General features: G+C 40.9%; 1 protein-coding gene across 3 annotated transcripts in view; it reads left to right on the forward strand.

Moving 5' to 3' along the window:
• The window catches only part of LOC114642286 (multivesicular body subunit 12B), a 306638-nt gene that overhangs the window by 145118 nt on the left and 141044 nt on the right, over positions 1 to 20476 (forward strand). For all 3 annotated transcript variants that reach the window (XM_051932317.1, XM_051932319.1, XM_051932318.1), the window contains 3 exons: positions 3201 to 3297; positions 6339 to 6468; positions 10170 to 10298. In XM_051932317.1, the coding sequence (XP_051788277.1) occupies positions 3201 to 3297; positions 6339 to 6468; positions 10170 to 10298 (356 nt within the window). The remainder of the gene's footprint in view (positions 1 to 3200; positions 3298 to 6338; positions 6469 to 10169; positions 10299 to 20476) is intronic.

The following is a 20476-nucleotide window of genomic DNA, read 5'->3' on the forward strand; positions in this document are numbered from 1 at the left end:
GACACCTCAGCACCACACTCGTTCAGATGGAGTGGAACAGTGGGAGGCTTTTTATGGTGGCTGGAGTGCCAATCCTGCCACCAACCCCCAGGTTTTTCCTTGCAGATTGGAGGGCCCACATGCAGGGCTGGGTGCAGATTAACGTCCTACCCAGGACGGAGGTTGGAAATCATTTCGAGAATTACTGACAAACACTGTGCTATTACTATTTTAAGTAAATGTTCTTGATCTTATCAGAGATGTAGCAAGGAGAAGGGGGCAGGTTGAGGAGACCCAGGAGAGGAATGAAGGTCAGTAGGACCACCAAGACAGAATACATGTGTGTGAATGAGAGGGAGGTCAGTGGAGTGCTGAGGATGAAGGGAGAAGAGTTGGTGAATTTGGATGAGTTTAAATACTTGGGATCAACAGTACAGAGTAGGGAATCCATTCCCAGACGGGTTTATCCATTCCCGGAAATTCGTGAATCCTGCATGTTATTCCCGGGAATCCTGGGCACCCGAGAATGACACAGTGCACGGGCATCTCACATGTGAACAGTTTTATAATGAGCGACACTTATTTTTAATAAAACTTTAACAATATGTTGACACCAATAAAAGACTAACCTTAACTACAAGCAGTTCATGCTGTCATATAAGTAACATGTATCTAGTTAGTTGCGGTAATAAGAGCGTAGAAAGCACAACGTGTCGAGCGTGCGGTCGTCTAGGCGAGAGCGCACCTTCGTGCAGAGTACGCCAGCCGCTGAGAAAGCACGCTCTGCCTTCACTGAAGTAGGCGGCACAGTCATCAGATACTGATACACTTGTTCTAAACAATGCCCACGCTGGCCGTTGCTCTGAAACACCGCCGTTTCAGCTTTTACTGATGCATCCAGTTTCTTATCATCATTCTGTGATGGCAAGTTTCTTGGCACAGACAATGTGAATGCAACCGACTGACGCATTGCAATTTCAAGTTGTTGTTCAAAGCTGTCAACAGCACAGACGTCAATGAACTCTGCCCCGTCCCGGCATTCATGAGCTGCAGAGTGCAGACACCTCCCAGTCCACTGTGCTCAGTCTTAGTGGGAGTCGGGAGACTGACTGCTGCTGGTCTGTTGTTGACTGAATTAATAAGTAACACACTACACCGTGGGCCAAAAAAACATGCCACTTAATTATTTTCAACTATAACGCTGTTAATTCTTGATCGATTTTTACACGCTATATATGCGAGCTTGGCCGTTCCCATTCAGCCGGGAATTCCAGAGGTTTAATTCCCGGGAATGCAGGAATGGGAAACGTCCGAGAATCCCGGGCTCCTGGTAATCGGGAGCCTGGGAATGGATTGTCTAGTACAGAGTAAGGGGATTGTGGAAGAGAAGTGAAAAAGAGAGTGCAGGCAGGGTGGAAAGGGTGGAGAAAAAAGACAGGAGTGACTTGTGACAGACGGGTATCAGCAAGAGTGACAGGGAAGGTCTACAGGACGGTAGTGAGACCAGCTATGTTATATGGGCTGGAGACAGAGCTGGAGGTGGCAGAGATAAAGATGTTAAGATTTGCATTGGGTGGGACGAGGATGGACAGGATTAGAAATGAGGACATTAGAGGGTCAGCTCAGGTGGGACGGGTTGGAGACAAAGTCAGAGAGGCGAGATTGCGTTGGTGTGGACATGTGCAGAGGAGAGATGCTGAGTATATCGGGAGAAGGGTGTTAAGGATAGAGCTGCCAGGGAAGAGGAGAAGAGGAAGACCTAAGAGGAGGTTTATGCAGGTGATGGGGGTAACAGAACAAGATGACGAGGACAGGAAGATATGGAAGAAGATGATCCGCTATGGCGACCCCTAACGGGAGCAGCCGAAAGAATAATTTTTTTTTTTTAATAATAATAATAAGAAGAAGAGCATTAAACATTCATTCACAGCTTTTCCTTGGAGCTCTATACATGCATTTCAAGTGCAACTGAATAAAACATCCATGAAGATCCATTTATTTATAGTCTGTTTGAATATTGGGAATAGCTGGAAAGGGTAGTGGTGTGCAGAGATATCTAAAGTTGTAAAATTTTGCTTTTCAAGTTGTCTCTTCATTTTCATAGTTATTTTTTTTTTATCAATGTCAGGACTGTTGCGCTCTCATCTTCAGCATAAGTGAATACTATTTATTGTGCATTCCTTAGGAAAAAAGTGACCCTCTCCATGTCATAACGTTAATATGGACTTGACAGATCCACATCTCTGAAGATGGTTTTAATATGTGTTGCGCTATTGCTGGCTCTCTAGCGTCTGTATCATTTTCAAATGAGTGTCCATATTAGTTTAAGGTGTTTGATTCAAATAAAACCTGACAGTGCCATCAACAAAAGCTATTTTGTCTGCCATTCAACATTTCTGTGGCTGTAATTGTCTATGACAAAAACAGATTCTTTAAAATTAGCCACTGGATTGTGTGGCGTGAATGAAGGAGTTTTTTTTTAATAATCCTACTGTAACTTGGACGTTCGGTGGTTGATCTGCTTTTTCAGTTTCTCTTGGCAGCCAAAAATGTTTTCCTCCTTTTGCAGGACAGAAGCTTTGTTACTGTTTTCGATAATAACGTCTTTCACAGTCTTAATAACGGATTTCCTCAAAGCCACACTTAAATCTGTGCCTGCTCTGTGTTTTACAGCATGATTTAATAATCATTATTTTTGCCAGCATGTATGAATTCTTGTCTGACAATAACAGAAGCAAATCAGACCCTGAAATGCATTGTTCAGTCTAAGGAGTTTGTGTCAGCATTTGATGTTTTTTTCACCATTAGGGCTTTTAAGGCCAAATGAAAACATTCATCTTCATCCTGATGAATTTAAAGCTTAGATTTTTGCTTGTCATCTTTAACAAATTGTGATTTGGTAATAAAGAACTTTCCAGACCTGTTAATTTCTTAATATTGCTTTCTGTCATCATGGTTATAAATAATACTCTGGGAGTGTACAGTATGCATATTTTTCTAACAAGCCACCATTTCAAAGATGTATTCAGTCGCTGGTCTCCGAATGCGGCTAGTGATCCAAGTCAAATCTGACAGCACATCGTGTTCGCTCCGTAAAATGTCCACTTTTTTTTCCCCCTACTGCTTTGCTTGTTTATGGCATTTGATATTCATATGTATTGTCTGTAGTTTATGTCCCAGTTGCTTTAATAACATCTTTTTAATTCTTATGTTCCCTAAAGAGTCATTTAGGAAACGTGCTGGTTGACATGAAGCTAATTGACATCAAGGACACTCTGCCAGTGGGTTTTATTCCAATTCAAGAAACAGTAGACACACGTAAGCAAACTTTCTTGTTCAATTTAAGAGTCTTTGCCTTTCGTTCACTTGGTTTCACCTGATCTAGCTGGACTTGCAGGACTTTCTGCCCATCTGCATGCTTTCTAGCCTCATCTCCACTTCAGAGTTTAGCAGTATAACACCGAGTGAGTGCTGTGCAGTTTTACACAAGCTCTGTGTTCTCTCTGTTTTCCTTTTTGTTTCTGACATTGTGTTGCTAGTTACTAGTCTTTGACTTCTTAAGGCCTGTGCTGACCAACTTTGTGGTGTCCTCTGTGACCCACTCAGTCTGTCCCTAAGGCTTCAGAAAGTGCTGCTGCTGTGCAAAAAAGCATCCTGCATTTTTCATGTCCCAGTGAAGGCAGGCGCCTCTTCACCTAATGACTACAGACCACTGACACTTGTGTCCCACATCATCAAGACCTTTAAGAAGCTGGTCCTGCACTATACGAGTCCTCTAGTGGTAGACCACCTGGACCCACTGCTGTTTTGCTTATCGGACAAAGACTGGAGTGGAGGATGCGATTATCTGTCTGCTCCACAAGGCTTATTATTCTCACCTACACAAAGCTGGCCGCACTGCGAGGATGATGTTTGTTGATCTCTCCATTGCCTTCAGTACAATCCAGCCAGAGGCGGAGTGGTGGCTCTGAGGCTAGGGAACTGCACTGGCAATCGGAAGGTTGCCGGTTCGAATCCCATAAATGCCAATAGGGACTCTGCTCTGTTGGGCCCTTGAGCAAGGAAGGCCCTTAACCTGCAATTGCTGAGCACTTTGAGTAGTGAGAAAAGCGCTATATAAATGCAAAAAATTATTACCTGTGAAGGGGCCAACTCCGAGATATGCAGGTGGATGGGCCTGTGGTGTCCTGATAATGGACTGTCTATTTGGGTAGACCACAGTTTGTGAGACTCGAGGCCTGTGTCTCTGATATGGAGGTGAGCGACACTGGAGCACCACAGAGAAGAGTCCTGTCTCCTTTTCTCTTCACTCTGTACACCTCAGACTATTAATAAGATACAGTAATAACTTTAATCAGAATATAAGTTTAATGTCACTGTGCTGTGTACAAAAAATTATTTTATAAATCCACTCACATGTACAGGCCAGGCCAAAGTTAGCACACAGGGGCTCTCAGCATTTAGAACTGCTAGGCAAGCATTTGAAGAGAGAAAGGTACAACTATGAAAATGGGCATTGTACTATTTCTGTAAGTTAGAGATGAAATTGAATCCCCTCCTGGCCTTGTTTGGAACCTAAGTAAGGGCCTGCACGTGGAGAAAACAGTATAAAAGACTTGGACAGCAGTCAAAAGCTTTGAAGCTGACGGAAAGATGAGGGATATCGTCATCCGGTCCTGAGAATCCTTCCAGTGCAGCGACGGAAAATGGCAGACTGTATAGATCGAGATCCCACCTTGATAAAAGTTTTGCCATTTGGCTTTCTCCATCTGTAACGCCGTGTCAATCGTCATTAAAGAAAGCCAACTTATTTTCTCTTATGTGATTTTATACCGCCACATCACTATGGGAGGTATATCGCCTTTTAACATCATATCTATATAGTTTCAGGTTACTTAAAACGCTGCAATTAAAAAGAACTTATTCCAAGTAGGGAGCTAGCAACCCCTAGAGGAACAATAAGGAAGGAAGAGTCTCTTGTTCCAAATTTTTTTTCAAGAGATGCATCAATGTGTTAAGGATAAGTGTCCAGATCTGGATTTTTAAACAGCTTTTTACTTTCTCATATACAAAGTAGTGAGAAAGTATTGAAATCGTCCAAAAATTCGATGTTGAGATTTTGATGAATCTCGATGTTTTAAACCTCCCTGAATCCGAAAATACCATTTTTGGAATTATATCTGTGTGTGTGTGTGTATATAAACACGATAACTTTAGTACACTTTCACTTGGGTCAACCAAATTTTGCATACGAGTATTAATTACAAAACGTAGATTTCCATCAACTTTTGGGCAATTTCCACTAACCAGAAGTGATACTTTTATTCATGCAGCTGCAGAGTCCGACTTATTCAAGTTTTACTTTTATAATAACTGTTCAATATATTATTAATTTGATTTGATTTGTTGTTGATGGTTCTTTAATGTACATAATATAACAATATAATCCTTGCCTTGCGGTTTACTCCTCAAATATCCATCCCCATATCTGAGTATACGAGAAAGTCGAGCGGAGACCACTCCCGATTTTTTTTTTTTTTAATGTGCTCACAGTGCGTCACTTAGCTGTTTTCATAAAAGTGCACTTCACCTTCACCAGTATATCTGAGAGGTTTTTTTTCCCCAGATTCCCACTATGCTGGTGTGCACTTCTTCTTCCTTTTCTTGACAGCATCTTTGCGTGTAGTCCTCACTATTTTTAAATGAAGCAATTGTCATAACGTGAAGCTATGGGACGATAGTCTTTCTTGTCTAAAGCATTGGGACCAGGTTTAATTTTTTTTTTTTGTTTGTTATGATTGTGGTTGAGCAGGCAGAGAAAGTAGGGGATGAAATATAAAGATTGTACAATTAAAAAAGACTGTTTCTTCTACTATAATACTGGACATTGCCAGTCAGGTATTTGTTCATATTTTATTCTTAAAAAATCATGCAGCTTCTTCCCTAAACTGTAATACTTGACCAGAAGGATGTTCAAATGGTGCTGATTATTTTCCTAACAGATTTTTTCATTTTAATTTGAGGAAGATAGATAGATAGATAGATAGATAGATACTTTATTAATCCCAATGGGAAATTCACATATACAAACACTGTTCTTACATACTTGTCTGCTCGGTGGTTTATTTCAGAATTCCCCTGACGTAGAAGAGCTTGAGTCATGACTTAAACCTGCCCTTAATGAATTATTGACAGTATTTTTCTTTAGCACATTGTTTTAACATTTCCACAGTTTGTTTTTTGTTTGTTACATGCCTTTTACTCATCTTCAGTGTTTTTAGTTATCCTTATTGATTGTTGTATGCATTGCAATGTCGTAAAGCATGCGTAAAACCACCTCTGCTGTGTTTTCTCTACAGAGGAGCAGGCGTTCAGAAAAAGACGACTTTGTATAAAGTTTATTCCACGGGATTCCACTGAAGCTGCTATTTGTGACATCCGCATTCTAGGAAAAACTAAACAAGCACCACCCCAGTATACGTTCATAGGGTAAGAGCGCATGTTTCTGCTCCTGATAGTGGTGTCTTATGTGTGCCTGTTGTACTGCTTTGCACAAATACAGTCCTATGAAAAAGTGTGGGAGCCCCTCTCAGCCTGTATAATAATTGACTCTCCTTTCAACAACAAAGATACCAGTGGTCTGTCTTTCATTTTCTAGGAACATCTGAGTACTGCGGTGTTTTCCGAACAAAGATTTTTAGTGACGCAGTATTTAGTTGTATAAAATTAAATCAAATGTGAAAAACTGGCTGTGCACAAATGTGGGTCCCCTTGTCATTGTGCTGATTTGAATGCCTGTCACTGCTCAATGCTGATTGGTTGGATGAGCTCATTAAGCCTTGAACTTCATAGACAGGTGTGTCCATCATGAGATATAAAGGTATTTAAGGTGGTCAATTACAAGTTGTGCTTCCTTCCCTTTGACTCTCCTCTGAAGAGTGACAGCATGGGATCCTCAAAGCAACTCTCCAAAGATCTGAAAACAAAGATTGTTGAGTCTCCTGGTTTAGGGGAAGGCTACAAAAAGCCATCTCAGAGGTTTAAACTGTCAGTTTCAAGTGTAAGGAATGGAATCAGGAAATGGAAGGCCACAGGCACAGTTGCTGTTAAACCCAGCAGGTCTGACAGGCCAAGAAAAAATACAGGAGCGGCATATGAGCAGGATTGTGAGAATAGTTGCAGACAACCCACAGATCACCTCCAAAGACCTGCAAGAACATCTTGCTGCAGATGGTGTATCTGAACGTCGTTCTACAATTCAGCACAATTTGCACAAAGAACATCTGTATGGCAGGGTGATGAGAAAGAAGCCCTTTCTGCACTCACACCACAAACAGAGTCACTTGTTGTATGCCAATGCTCATTTAGACAAGCCAGATTCATTTTGGAACAAAGTGCTTTGGACTGATGAGACACAAATGGAGTTATTTGGTCATAACAAAAAGCGCTTTGCATGGCGGAAGAAGAACACCGCAGTCCAAGAAAAACACCTGCTACCTACTGTCACATTTGGTGGAGGTTCCATCATGCTCTGGGGCTGTGTGGCTAGTTCAGGGACTGGGGCCCTTGTTAAAGTCGAGGGTCAGATGAATTCAACCCAATATCAACAAATTCTTCAGGATAATGTTCAAGCATCAGTCACAAAGTTGAAGTTCCGCAGGGGTTGGATATTCCAACAAGACAATGACCTAAAACACAGTTCAAAATCTACAAAGGCATTCATGCAGAGGAAGAAGTAGAATGTTCTGGAATGGCAGTCACAGTCCCCTGACTTGAATATCATCGAAAATCTATGGGATGATTTGAAGCAGGCTGTCCATCAAACTGAACTGAACTGGAGAGATTTGGTATGAAGAATGGTCAACAATACCTCCATCCAGAATCCAGACACTCGTCAGAGGCTACAGGAGCACAGCGTCGAGAGGCAAAAGGAGGCTCCACTAAGTATTAATGTCATATCTCTGTTGGGGTGCACACATTTATGCACCTGTTTAATTTTGTTATGATGTATATATTGCATATTTTCTGTTAATCCAATAAACTTAATGTCACTGCTGAAATCCTACTGTTTCCATAAGGCATGTCAGATATTAAAAGGAAGTTCAGCCAATGAGAAACAAAAATCCAAAGAATTAAGAGGGGTTCCCAAACTATTTCATATGACTGTACTTTCATTATTATTAAATGAATTAAAAGAGACATTAAATTGGTCAGCAGTCATGGTTTCATGAATTAATGCCAATTGAAATATTAGAATACACTACTGATTTAGGTGAGTCCAATCAGTCTGTTGGCACAACCAATCATCACTTTTGACCAGTTCTTTAAATTCTGTTATATGCTTTTAAAAATTATGGAAGAAGATGATCTGCTGTGGCGACCCCGAACGGGAGCAGCTGAAAGATGAAGAAGATATGCTTTTAAAAATAATGTTCTGTTTTCTTTTTAAAATTAAGCAAGTGTATTTGTCAACTCTTCTATTCTTGTTACACTTTTAATGTTGTAGGCATCTTAACAATCACAAAATTTCATTGCTTATTAAATATTTTGACAATTCCTTAATTAAAAATATCAAATATGTCACAAATTTTGCCAGCAGTCCTAGTCTCAACATAGTCTGGAAACTTATGTCTTAGAGAAATTAGGGTTAACCAAATACGGTGTTTGAGTGGATGTTAGTCTTATTTTCTGTACAGCGCAAATCAAACACATGGACAATCACAGAAACTTCGTAAGTACAATTTGTAGAAACAAAAGATCTACTAGTGGAGGTTTAAACCCTAACTTGCACTGCTCATTCCAGCCAACACGTATCTAGCTAATAATATTAGTTTAAACACAGTCATTTGTTTAAATTGTAAAAATAAGAAAGAGCTTGGAAATGAACTGATTTATCGTGTGACGGAAATACAAATGGCAGACATGAATGGCAAGTTGATCAGGAGCTGCCGCGATTGTTCGTGTGTATCAGGGATTGAAAGATCAGGAGTTGGGTGCTAGAGATCAGGGGCTTAATCCACTGAAGCCCCCACCCTCTTGACACGACGGTCCATTGCTAAATCTGTCCTATGTTTATATCAGTCAGGGCAGCTGCACATTTCCAAGTCAAGTCAAGTTGGGGAGCCTGCACTGGTACAGCGCGTTGCCGCACCCACTATATGTCGAAACAGCTCTGGATCCCAGTTGGCAACCTTCCAGGCAGACACACGGTCCAGTCCTACCCTCTGGAAATGACCCTCTATCTGCCGCAGCCAGGTGTTATGTGAGCAACCCTTTGGCCTGGTCCAGCCACTTGGGTCCCCAACAATGAGGATCTTATGAGCCGGATCTCCCTCGGGGGGAAACGCGCCACATGGCTGTAGTGCCGTAACTGACGCTCCCTCACAATGCAGGTAATGTGCCTCATTTGGGACTCCATGAGCAACCGCTCATTCGACACAAAGTCAAACCAATGGTACCCAAGGATTTTCCGGAGAGACACAGTACCAAAGGAGTCCAGTCTTCATCTCAGGTCACTGGATAGCGTCCATATCTCACAACCTTATAGTAAGTTAGCAGTTCTCAAACTAACAAAAAAGGGGACGCGAAGATGTGAAAAAAAGAATCAAAAATATGAAAAACATCTATTGAAACCAAAACAAATTAACTTAAGCTACATTCTGATACTAGAAAAATAAATAGTTAGATAAATGTCGATAAAAGTTAAGTAGGTATAATAAAATATGCATCTATGATATATCATTAATTAAAAAAGAACAAATTGGTATTAGTGGGCTCCTTTCAAAAAAACGTTAGGGGGGGCGCAATTAAAACTGTTACGAAAACTCGGGTCGCAAATACTTAAAGGTTGAGAAACGCTGTAGTAAGGCACGTTTCCCATGAAAGAAAAAAAAAATTAAAATTAAATCGCTGTTTTATCTTTTCAATCTTAATACCTAATTTTCAGACCTGCATCTTCAAAACCTCCACTGGCATATAAAATAAGAACTGAAAAACGTGTTGGTTTTTTGAAAAGTTGTGTTTAATAATTTCATTTAGTCCTGAGCTGTCACACTTTATTTACATTTGTTCACTTGCAGTTTTCTTAGCTGGATGTTGTATTTTATTTACATTTTAATGAGGTATAAATTTGATTTGCAGCTTTTCTGATAATTTGTATTTCTAATGAAATTGCATATTTCTTTTTGTAGAGAGCTGAACAACATGGGCATCTGGTATCGAATGGGAAGGGTGCCTCGTACGCAGGAGCCAGCGGTCCTTCACAGCTCTGTTTCTCAAACTCCCATTTCATCCCAAGCACCGCTTCCCAATCTGCCCAAGTAAGAGATTTAGAATTTCTGATCCTACCCTGTGCAAAGTTCAGGTGCCAATGTCTGTCTTCTTTCCAACAAAGAACGTCTGGCAGAAAACCCCTTTGTAGCGTTCATTTTAGTCTATTTAGCTTTTCAGTTATATCGCCTTTTGTTGAACTGCTCCAGGTTGGCTGAGTTCATCTTTAGTATGCAAACCCTTAGCTGGCCCTCTAATCTTCAAATTCAGGTGTCTCTTTATGTAACCTAATGCAGGATGATCCAGTATCCCATATATGGACTTGGTTATATTAGATCGAGGGTTCCCAACTTTGGGTACAAGATGGCATTTCCGGCTGATGCGACAAAGAGGAAGGCTGCATTGCGATTTGCTCAAAATTGAGTGAGGTGCACCATCTGACATTATTGTGGTGCAGTTGGTGTCCTGCAGTGTGCCATCACTTGTAGGTCACGTATTAGTTAGTGCTTCTTGTCTATGATATCAATAAGCATCAAGCATTGTGCTCACAATTGTCACCTGTGAATGAGCCACAGAAATGCGCATTCTCATGGGTTCCTTGACCAATTCATAAAGGAGAATCAAGTGAATGAAATGTGGACCTTGCAGTGAACCGTAGAAAAGGCTGAGCTCTAGTATTGGATTCTGTGCAAGCCCTGGTAGTGAAATGTCACTGATTTCAAGGTTTGATTGACATTTGTAGTCCCAGGGGTGGGGGGGCAACGACAAGGGAGAGTGATTTGGATGCAACACGTGCTACTTACTTACACTCGGTCTCTCCTGCTGGTGGTCCTGGCAGTCGCACAGCAGTGTTTAACTGTGTGGCACATGTGTTTTTGAACTGTAGTACAAATGTTATCAGCTGGCACCTGTTGCTTCATGGGGGGTCTCCAATTCCCCAGACTCCTGGATCATTGATCATGTGTCACTTCCTCATGGCATGTGATGCATTGTGGGCAACCCCAACACCTAGCTTGCCAGTCAGGGGGGGACACATTTACAAGATTATTGAGATTTTTAAAGGAAAAGCGCTCAATTTATATTTGAATTTTATGCACTGAGCTTATTTTTTATTTTAAATTGTTCAGCTGTGGTTCAAAATGAGAACTTTGACTTCTTCATCTTCAAATATGATGTTACTTTTGTAGGGGGTGTGAAGACAAATCAAACATTGTCTAGATGTGCGGAGCACGAAAAGGTTTGGAACTGCTGTAATTTGATTAACATGTCATGAGCCATATGTGAAGTACGCTATTGTACTGCACATTCACACACTTATCAAGGTATTTTCTAACAAAGGATTTGTAGCATAAGACTGATCTCTGACAAGTGTGCTCCAAAGACATTTTTCTTTAACATTTCTTTTATACTTATGTATTGGTGGCATGTGTCAAGTTAAGTCGGGGAGCATGCACTTGGTACAGTGTGTGGGCTGCACCCACCACACGACAAAACAGCTCGGGATCCAGGTTGGCAACCCCCCCAGGCAGACACGTGGTCCAGTCCAACCCTCCGGAAATGACCCTCTATCTGCCATGCCAGGTGTTACATGGGCGACCCCTTGGACTGGTCCAGCCACTCGGGTCCCCAACAATGAGGATCTTGCGAGCTGGATCACCCTCGGGGAATCGCGCCACATGGCCGTAGTGACATAACTGACGCTCTCTCACAATGCAGGTCATGTGCCTCATTCAGGACTCCATGAGCAACAGAAAGTCAAAGCAGCAGTACCCAAGGATTTTCTGGAGAGACACAGTACCAAAGGAGTCCAGTCTTCATCACAGGTCACTGGATAGCGTCCAGGTCTTGCAACCATATAGCAAGATAGATAGATAGATAAAAGTCATTATATAATAGATAGATGAAAGGCACTGTATAATAGATAGATAAAAGTCACTATATAATAGATAGATGAAAGGCACTCTGTAATAGATAGATAGATAGATAAAAGTCACTATATAATAGATAGATAAAAGTCATTATATAATAGATAGATGAAAGGCACTATGTAATAGATAGATAGATAAAAGTCACTATATAATAGATAGATAGATAGATAGATAGATAGATACTTTATTAATCCCCAAGGGGAAATTCACAATAGCCTTTTTTTAAGAGAGTGTTTGGAGTAGAACCGTGGGTCACAATTTCACCCTGACAGATGACAAAATAAATTGTCTTTCACCTTCAAAGAGCTCCCAATTATTACTGTTCTTTTGCCAGCTCCTCATTGGGTGTAAATTGGTTAGTGCGCCACCCGTCCCCATTATAGATCTTTACACCCCTGGTTCTTTGCATTTTTAAAGCAGAAACCTTTGCTTCTTTCTGACCTGTTTCTGTGCTCCGTAGAAATGAAAAATGACTCTGCAAGCATCTACACGGCTTTTCTAAGACGAGTATTCAATCAACGTTGTGTTCAAGTTTAGCCCACTGAAGTGTCTTTTTCAGAGCATTCTTCCTGCTTTCGTTTTTTCTTTGCAGATTTGTCCATTCCTATGACACATGCACAAAGAACAATGCATCTCGCTGAGAAATAGTTAATAAAGGTACTGACATGATACACACCTGAGCCTTTTTTTTTTTTTTTAAATTGTATGTTTATTTTACAGACATTCAGAAAGGGGGGGGGGACCTAAATATTAACAGGCGCTTTGGAGAGTATTTGCACTTTTGAGCACTTCATTTCTTGTCATCAAAGCAATTTGTTGCTAAAATTCACACTTCAGATTAATTTTGAGACCGCTGGTTGAGTGTAGGAACAAGAGGAAAAAAAAAATAAAGCAGGGTCTAATTAGGAAAGAGCTCAAGAAGATCGGTAATTAACCTTTGATTAAAAAAAAAAAAAAAAAAAAGTTTCATTTAAAATATGGCGATACGGTTCAGGTTAACTAAGTTCTGTTTGCCATTTGTAGCCACTTTATTAGTATCCGGCCAAGATTCTTTGGTTCTCTGAGGCCAAAGGTCTCACAGCTTAATGGGCTGCCCTGGTAGTCTGGAGTAGTGCGCAATTTAGGGCCACAACACTCTGCTTCCTTTCACCAAACTAAATGCTTAAATTAACTATTATTGTATTGTAATATTTGTTTTATATTTTTAAATAACCGGAGCAGCTGTGAAATTTAAGTGTTGTGGGAGTTTTTGTTGAAATGTCAGGTTTTTTTAATCTTAAAAAGGAAAAGGTATATACTGTAGGACGACATACCTGCACGACAACCAAGGGAGGTTTTGGGTTTTTTTTGTTTTTTTTTCAATTTTAAGAATTTTTTTTTTATGATTTGTTTTCTTCATATTAAAAAAAAAGACTTTTGTAATGTGTTTCTATTAAGCACATTACTGTGTGAGTGTTGTTTAACAGTACATAAGTGTGAGCAATAAAAGGGCCTTGCTGTGAATTTCCCATGAAACACGTTGTGAAGCGGCAGTGCTTACATGCAGCAGAAGGGTCTTTTCAAATGAAGACCAAGTTGTCAAACAAAACCATATGTGCTAAATCAAAGTTGATTTCAAAATGAGACACAGTACCTAGTAATTATTTTATAAAAGTATTATGCTCAGCTGTAAATAAGAAGTTGGCATGGGGACTGTGGCTTGCAGTGTTAAGAGTAAACAGACATTAACTGTTGAAATGGAGAGTGAGGCCAAAGTATGTTTACTTTTGATGTATAATTATTATTTTCTGTAAAGCTCATAATAATGGAGATCAATGTAAAAGCTGCTTGAAAAACATTAATCTGGACCTCTGGTTATTAGAGTAAATTAACATTAAACCTTCAATATTTACATAGTGAATTCCTACAGCTTGAAAGGTTTCAGTAGCTGTTGTCTTTCTTTTAGCATTTCTTATGAATTTATTTAAAAATGTGTAACATTAATACAGTAAAGAGGTAGAATAGCACAACTTCTTATATACAACAATGACTTGTCACACACGTGTGAGTAGTAGGGAGCAGCAAAAAGGCCTGAGTGATGGTAATTCCACCTCCGACCAGGGGGTGGCGGGGTGTGCTGAGTGTCTTTCTCAGTTACTTGCAGACCATTCCCGGGAAATCCCACCAAGTTCCAGCACCCTCAATGACATCACTTCTGGGTCTGGCCACAGAGGTGTGACGTCACTTCCGGTCCCGACAATGTCACTTCCGGGTCCAGCCCCAGAGATGAAGTCACTTTCTGAATGGGCATTTAAAGCCACCATCATGACTGTCTGTAATCAGTTCTGTTTTGGACTCTGTTTTGTGACCATCTCTGTTCAATTATTGCAATTTTAGCAGCCAGGATACAATATACGGGCGGCTGCCCCAAACGTTTATCATGTCTTTTGGCATTATTTGTCACAGACTATTGTGTTGACTGGAGAAATTCTCCAAAGCGTTTTTAACCGCGAATATGCTTCATTCACCGATGATCTCATCCGCTGAATGTTTCCCTGAAAATTTGCTGTGCAGAAAATTTTATTTCCAAGTGCCCCATTATGCTTTGCAAGGTCAAAAATGACATCGCAGACCTATAGCCGCCACAAGAAGAACTTTCATGCTTGCCTACTGTAAGATTGTTGCCAACTTGGCCATACTAAGATGTGCTGAACCTAGTCAACCAAAGAATGCTGTGCAATATTAACCAACACTCACTTCTTTCACTAGCGGTTGATTCAACCTCCTCCGGGTTTATCAATTGCCGCATGTGGGTCATCAGTGAACTTAAAAAGGTAAAAATGTGTCCTGATGCCACAAAGGTTGAACAGCCCTATGAGATTTCAATTCTGCGTGCTTTAAATAAAAAGAAAATAAACAAAAATCTTTGAGTTGTACTGCTGGGTACACAGTACTGCATGGCTAATTATGCATGCAACAAGGATCTTGAAACAAGCCTTAAAGCAGCCCTCTTCCTCTGCTTCCTCAGGACAGGCTGTGAAATAATAAAAACAGAAGATTTGTGACTATTTACAAGGCTTTTATTTATTCTTGGTGGAAGAAGAAAGTGTAAAGCATCTGTACAGATACATGCCGAACAAAAAAAGATGTTTCCGCTGTGCCTGAAGCCGTGACATCAAACCATAGAATGAACCAGTCCCATGGCTTTGGGATATGGCACTCTTAACAGTGATCTATATTTTATTTACTTACTAGCAAAATACCCGCACTTCGCAGCAGCGAAGTACTGCTTTAAAATTTTTATTAAGAAGAAAAGTAAACCTTTTTAAACTGAGAGAAAATATACCAATAATTATTTGTTAAGGATCTCTTTGTATACCACGTTGTCAGTTCGGCCCTCAGTTCGGTTGTAATATGACCAAGCTGTGCGCTGAGCTTATTCCTGAGCATGCAACATATAGTTGGCCATGTGAAAAGCAATCTTGCCTCAAATCGATGCCAACCTTTTGTAGGATCTGTCCTTGAGACTTATTAATTGTCATTGTGAAGCAGAGCCTTACTGGAAATTGGAGGCGTTTGAATTGAAATGGGTTTCATCGATAACTTCGCATCCAGCTTTTGAGAGTTTAAACATTCATAAACATTAAAGTGTCCACTACTCAAATCGTCACCTGTGAATCTAAGATATTTAAGAGGCATTGGCGGTTGTCCAAAGGTGTAAAATATTTGGCCATTTCGGTACACTTGAAAGGCGACAACCGAACAATTCCGCGGCAGCCATCAACTCACATGCAGAACCATAGGTGAAGGGCTTAAGCATTTCACTCTTGTAGTGCTCCTGTGTAGTATAATTATCTCCTGTACCGTCATCAGTCCACACCTTGAACCTGTCCCAGTCATTCAATACATAAGACACAATGTTCCTCAAGAGGGATATCAAGAGTGAGCCTGATATGGCTGTGCATTATGTAACACAGAGAATGGAAAAGGCAGTCGCCATCTCCGGGCATGGAAACCACTTGGTAAATGACAGTTGTTTGATCGATGGTGATCACCTCGATAGACATGTTAATGGGGGTACGGTTGGAACGATAAAGGAAATGGGTACCTGAACAATGTAAACTAAGTCTAAAATACCTACACAATAACTATAATCGTAGTAAACGAACAATAAAACAGCGGAGAAGCCGTGGATTAAATAAAAAGGCTGCAGTTATCAGCAGGGAGACGTGAATACCGTGGCGAAGCAAGGAAGGGAATGAAGAGACCGGAGTGACGGACGGCCATATATAGGCAGGCAGCCAACTATGTGGGAGGCGTGGGGATGGGGGGACCCAACGCTGCCTCACATGGCGACCGAGCTGCAGGCTATGGACGTATATATGTACGTAAGTAGGATTCAGTTAGCGTTGGGAACCCGCGTACCAAATTTCTTGAAGATGGGCCCATAAGTAACAAAGACAGTGGCGTCATACCACCGAAATAAGTACGTACATCTGTTTCGGTTAGCGCAGGGAAGCCGCCTACCAAATTTCATGAAGATGGGGCCATAAATAAGAAAGTTTAACATGGCGGACGTTGTCCACTGTTATGACCGTTACGCGTAGAATTTTGAAATGAAACCTGTTTAACATTTGTAAGTAAGCTGTAAGGAATGAGCCTGCCAAGTTTCAGCCTTCTACCTACATGGGAAGTTGGAGAATTAGTGATGAGTGAGTCAGTGAGGGCTTTGCCTTTTCTTAGTGTAGATTACTTGCTTGTAGTCCTCTGCTGTGTTTTATTTGTGGTATTTGTTCTGCCCGTGTCTGTTTTTGTTTGATTCATGGTGGTGCAGTGGTCAGATGACATAACTGGCCATAATAATCAGTCTAGAATTGTTGGCCTAATTTTCCCTAGTCCTCAGAGACATGTAAATATACCCTATTATTGTCCACTCAGAACTAGTTCAGTTTCCCCTTCCCTTTTGACTTCAAAGCATTTTGCGTAATTTGTGAACATTTCCGTGTATATCCTAACTCGAGGTATATGTGTAGGTATGTATACAATATGTATGTAACTGTCTCAAATTTAAATAAACACATATCAGATACAGAAAAACACCCGTATTAGAACAAGTAAAAATAACACAGTAAAATATAATCACCTGAGCACTGATCTCTGTGCCATGAAAGCTAATACCGTATATACTCGTGGATAAGTTCACCCACGGATTAGTCGAGACTTGATTTTACTGTATAATTTCTGGTATTTTATAATGTTGATCGTATAAGTTAAATGCGGAAAACTCATGCTATTGGTCCAAGAGATTATGATATGCTGACGCCCACCTGAGACAGAGAGTAACCACAGAGCACACGGCCTTTTTTTTCTATATGAGTGCGGCAATGCGCTGTATCAGCGTGTGCTCCCCCCCACGTGCCTACGTGACCACACAGTAATACCCAAACTATTCCGAAGCAACGTTTGCACTGTTTTGTGTTTTTTGTATCTCATACACCTTTATCATAAGGGCATCCCTTATCTACGATGGAGCATTCAATCAGAAGAAAATAGTAAGCTGGTTATAAATTAAAAGTTGTTGACGTTGCGAAAGAAATTGGTGACTGTGCTGCTGCAACAAAATTCGATGCGTCTGAGAAACTGGTGCGAGATTGGAGGAGGCAAGAAGATGTTAAAAAATAAATAAAAAATTAAGTATTGCATTTTTGAATGGGCGTATAAGTCGGGGTTTGATTATATGAACGATTTTTCTGTTTCTAAGACCCGACTTCTACGCGAGTATATACAGTAGTCAAAAGCTGCCATTTTAATGTACTTGATATTTTCTTTTCTGTGAAGTTAAATAGAAAAAGAAAAAATCAAGTCTGCCTTTTTAAATTTTTATATGTTGGTTCAGTTCGGGGCTCTAAAGAATCATTTTCAAATTCTGTGGATTCTTAGGAGATGTTTGATAACCTGAGGTGAAGGGTCTTGTTACGAGCTTAGCTTCATTAAACGCTAGATTGTTGATGTGATGAATTGTCCTTGTCACCGTGTTGTGTGTATCCTTGTTTCCTTCATGAAAACAGTGTCTTATAATTATAAACAAAACGTGAAGTAACAAATTCACTTCTGACTAATACTGAAAGAGAGACTTGTGTCTATCTGTGTCAAGGCGTGGACAAGTGTTGCACAGTAAAGAATTTGTCAGTGTTTGTCTTTTTATTCATGGGGAGCTGTTGTGATTAACTTGAATTTTGCATACATGTTTCAGCTTTGGGCTTGTTTAGTGTTCACTTTTATCATCTGGTGCCCCTGTTCACTTCTGTTATCTGACTGGTAGACATTTCCATGCTGTAAACACATTATTGACAGTGATTTGTGCCCCGTGGCTCTGACGTTGAATCCTGAAGCTAGGGTTCGTCCTCATCGCAGACAGCCGCCAGACATACGCGACACTCACTCCTAGCAGATGCCTGCAGCTGACAACCTGCTCCACCTGCACGAACTGCAGCACGAGGCTGGATGGAGGCTTGGCCGCGCCGCTCTTACTCTTGCGCTGGCTTCAGGCAGCTGGCAGTTTGGGAGCCTTGGTGTTTGAGGGTTTGTGGAGCTCCTCGGGGTGGAAAGCTGCAATGACAGGTGGACCAGCTTTAACAGCAACAGTAAGATGCAGAGTGGGACGCCGTCACCTTTGTGCTGTCCAGCGACCGCATGTGAAGCTGACGTGAGCCGCCATTTGTGCCTTGGCGTGTACAGGAACTCCTTTGACTTTACAACGAGTCTTTCTTATATGGCACCTTTGCAAGGGAGTATTTCACAAAAGTGGCTTTGGCGTGAATGAAGGTTCGAACAAGTGCCACTGTCTGGTACATTAGTGTAAGTGTGGATGTCTCTCTGGCTGCTTTACTCATCAAGTTTGTCCGTGTCCTGACATCTCATTGACCCTAAGTTGACCACTTCAGAATACATCAGCCACACTTTGACTTGTCCTCCTCCAAACTTCACTGACTTCTTCACACACTCTGTGTTCATCCTTTTCCCCAATTCAACACAGAACATAATGTTTCCCACCTGAGCAAACTAAATGAAGCTTGCTTTCATCACTGAAATGAACTTTGGAGTGGTTCTCCTCAGTCCACACTGCATATTCCTCAGCAGAGACTAGTCTAGCTTTTTTGTATTCTTCTTGCTGATGAGAAGCTCGGTCACTGCGGAGTGGGCCTTCAGTGCCAGTTGTCTCAGATGACGAGAGACTATTTATCGAGAAAGAATCTCGCCCTGTTCTGCATTGAATTGGCAAGAAATTCCAACCGTGGTGTTGAGCTGATCCTCCACTGAGAGTCTCCATATCATCCCAAGCACTCGTCTTACATGGGTGACCGGCCTTTTTATTTTTGAGGACTTGAATGACTTTGTTTCTTTGTACATCTTCAATATTTGAAAAATTACGCTCATGGAATAACCAGCTTCTCTAGCAGAGAGAATCATCTCATCAGCCTTCACCTGAACCACCTGACGTTGCTGTGTTTCAGTTAATCTCACCATCTTGCCAATGCCAAATGCCTACAATGGGTTGGCGTTACCTGGGATTTCAGGACATTGTCAGATTCCAACCAGCTGTTCGTTGACCTGCTTCAGTTATCTTGTTTTAAGTCTCTTATCTTGTGATGTGGTATAGTTTTCACTGATGAAATATAATTACAACAAGGTCCTTCTATTTATATTGAGGTAACATTCAATTTGGAAAAGCAGTGAACTTGTAAGTTACAAAAATGTAATTTGTTCTCTGATTTTGATCACCACTGTACTTATTATTTATTTCATTTTTTATTTTTTTTTGACTATTTGCTAACTACTTGACAAGTGCAGTCTGTTTCTAGATTAAAAATTCCCGGGATTGCCCCAGAGTCACAAAGCAGAGTTGTACGCCGGCATCGCTTGACCTGCTCTTTCAGTGTAGGCTCACTAAAGTCAGTGTGCATGTTGAGCGGTGCAGCATTTATTTGGAGAAAAATGGAGGAATGAAAGTGTTATAATTATAATATCTTCTGAAATGTCTTAGAAAACAGTAGCACAAGAGACAGCACTTAGCTCAGCATTTCTGGTGTGAGGGCAATGCAAATGAGTTGTCTCATTCTGTGCCGCCTCCATTCTGCGCTGTAAATGCTGAGAACGTGTCACAAACCCGGCAAGATTCCGGGAAGCATGTCAAAACAGAGCTTTGTTTAGTTGGCTCTAACGGCTCGTCTCTGGAGCTTCTTTGACTGCGCCACATGTCAGCACGAGGTTCTTCACTTTTTAATGGGTTTTAAATGCTAGCAGGAGTTTTAGTTTTTTCT

This window comes from Erpetoichthys calabaricus, chromosome 9 (genome assembly GCF_900747795.2).
Source record: "Erpetoichthys calabaricus chromosome 9, fErpCal1.3, whole genome shotgun sequence".
NCBI lineage: Eukaryota > Metazoa > Chordata > Cladistia > Polypteriformes > Polypteridae > Erpetoichthys > Erpetoichthys calabaricus.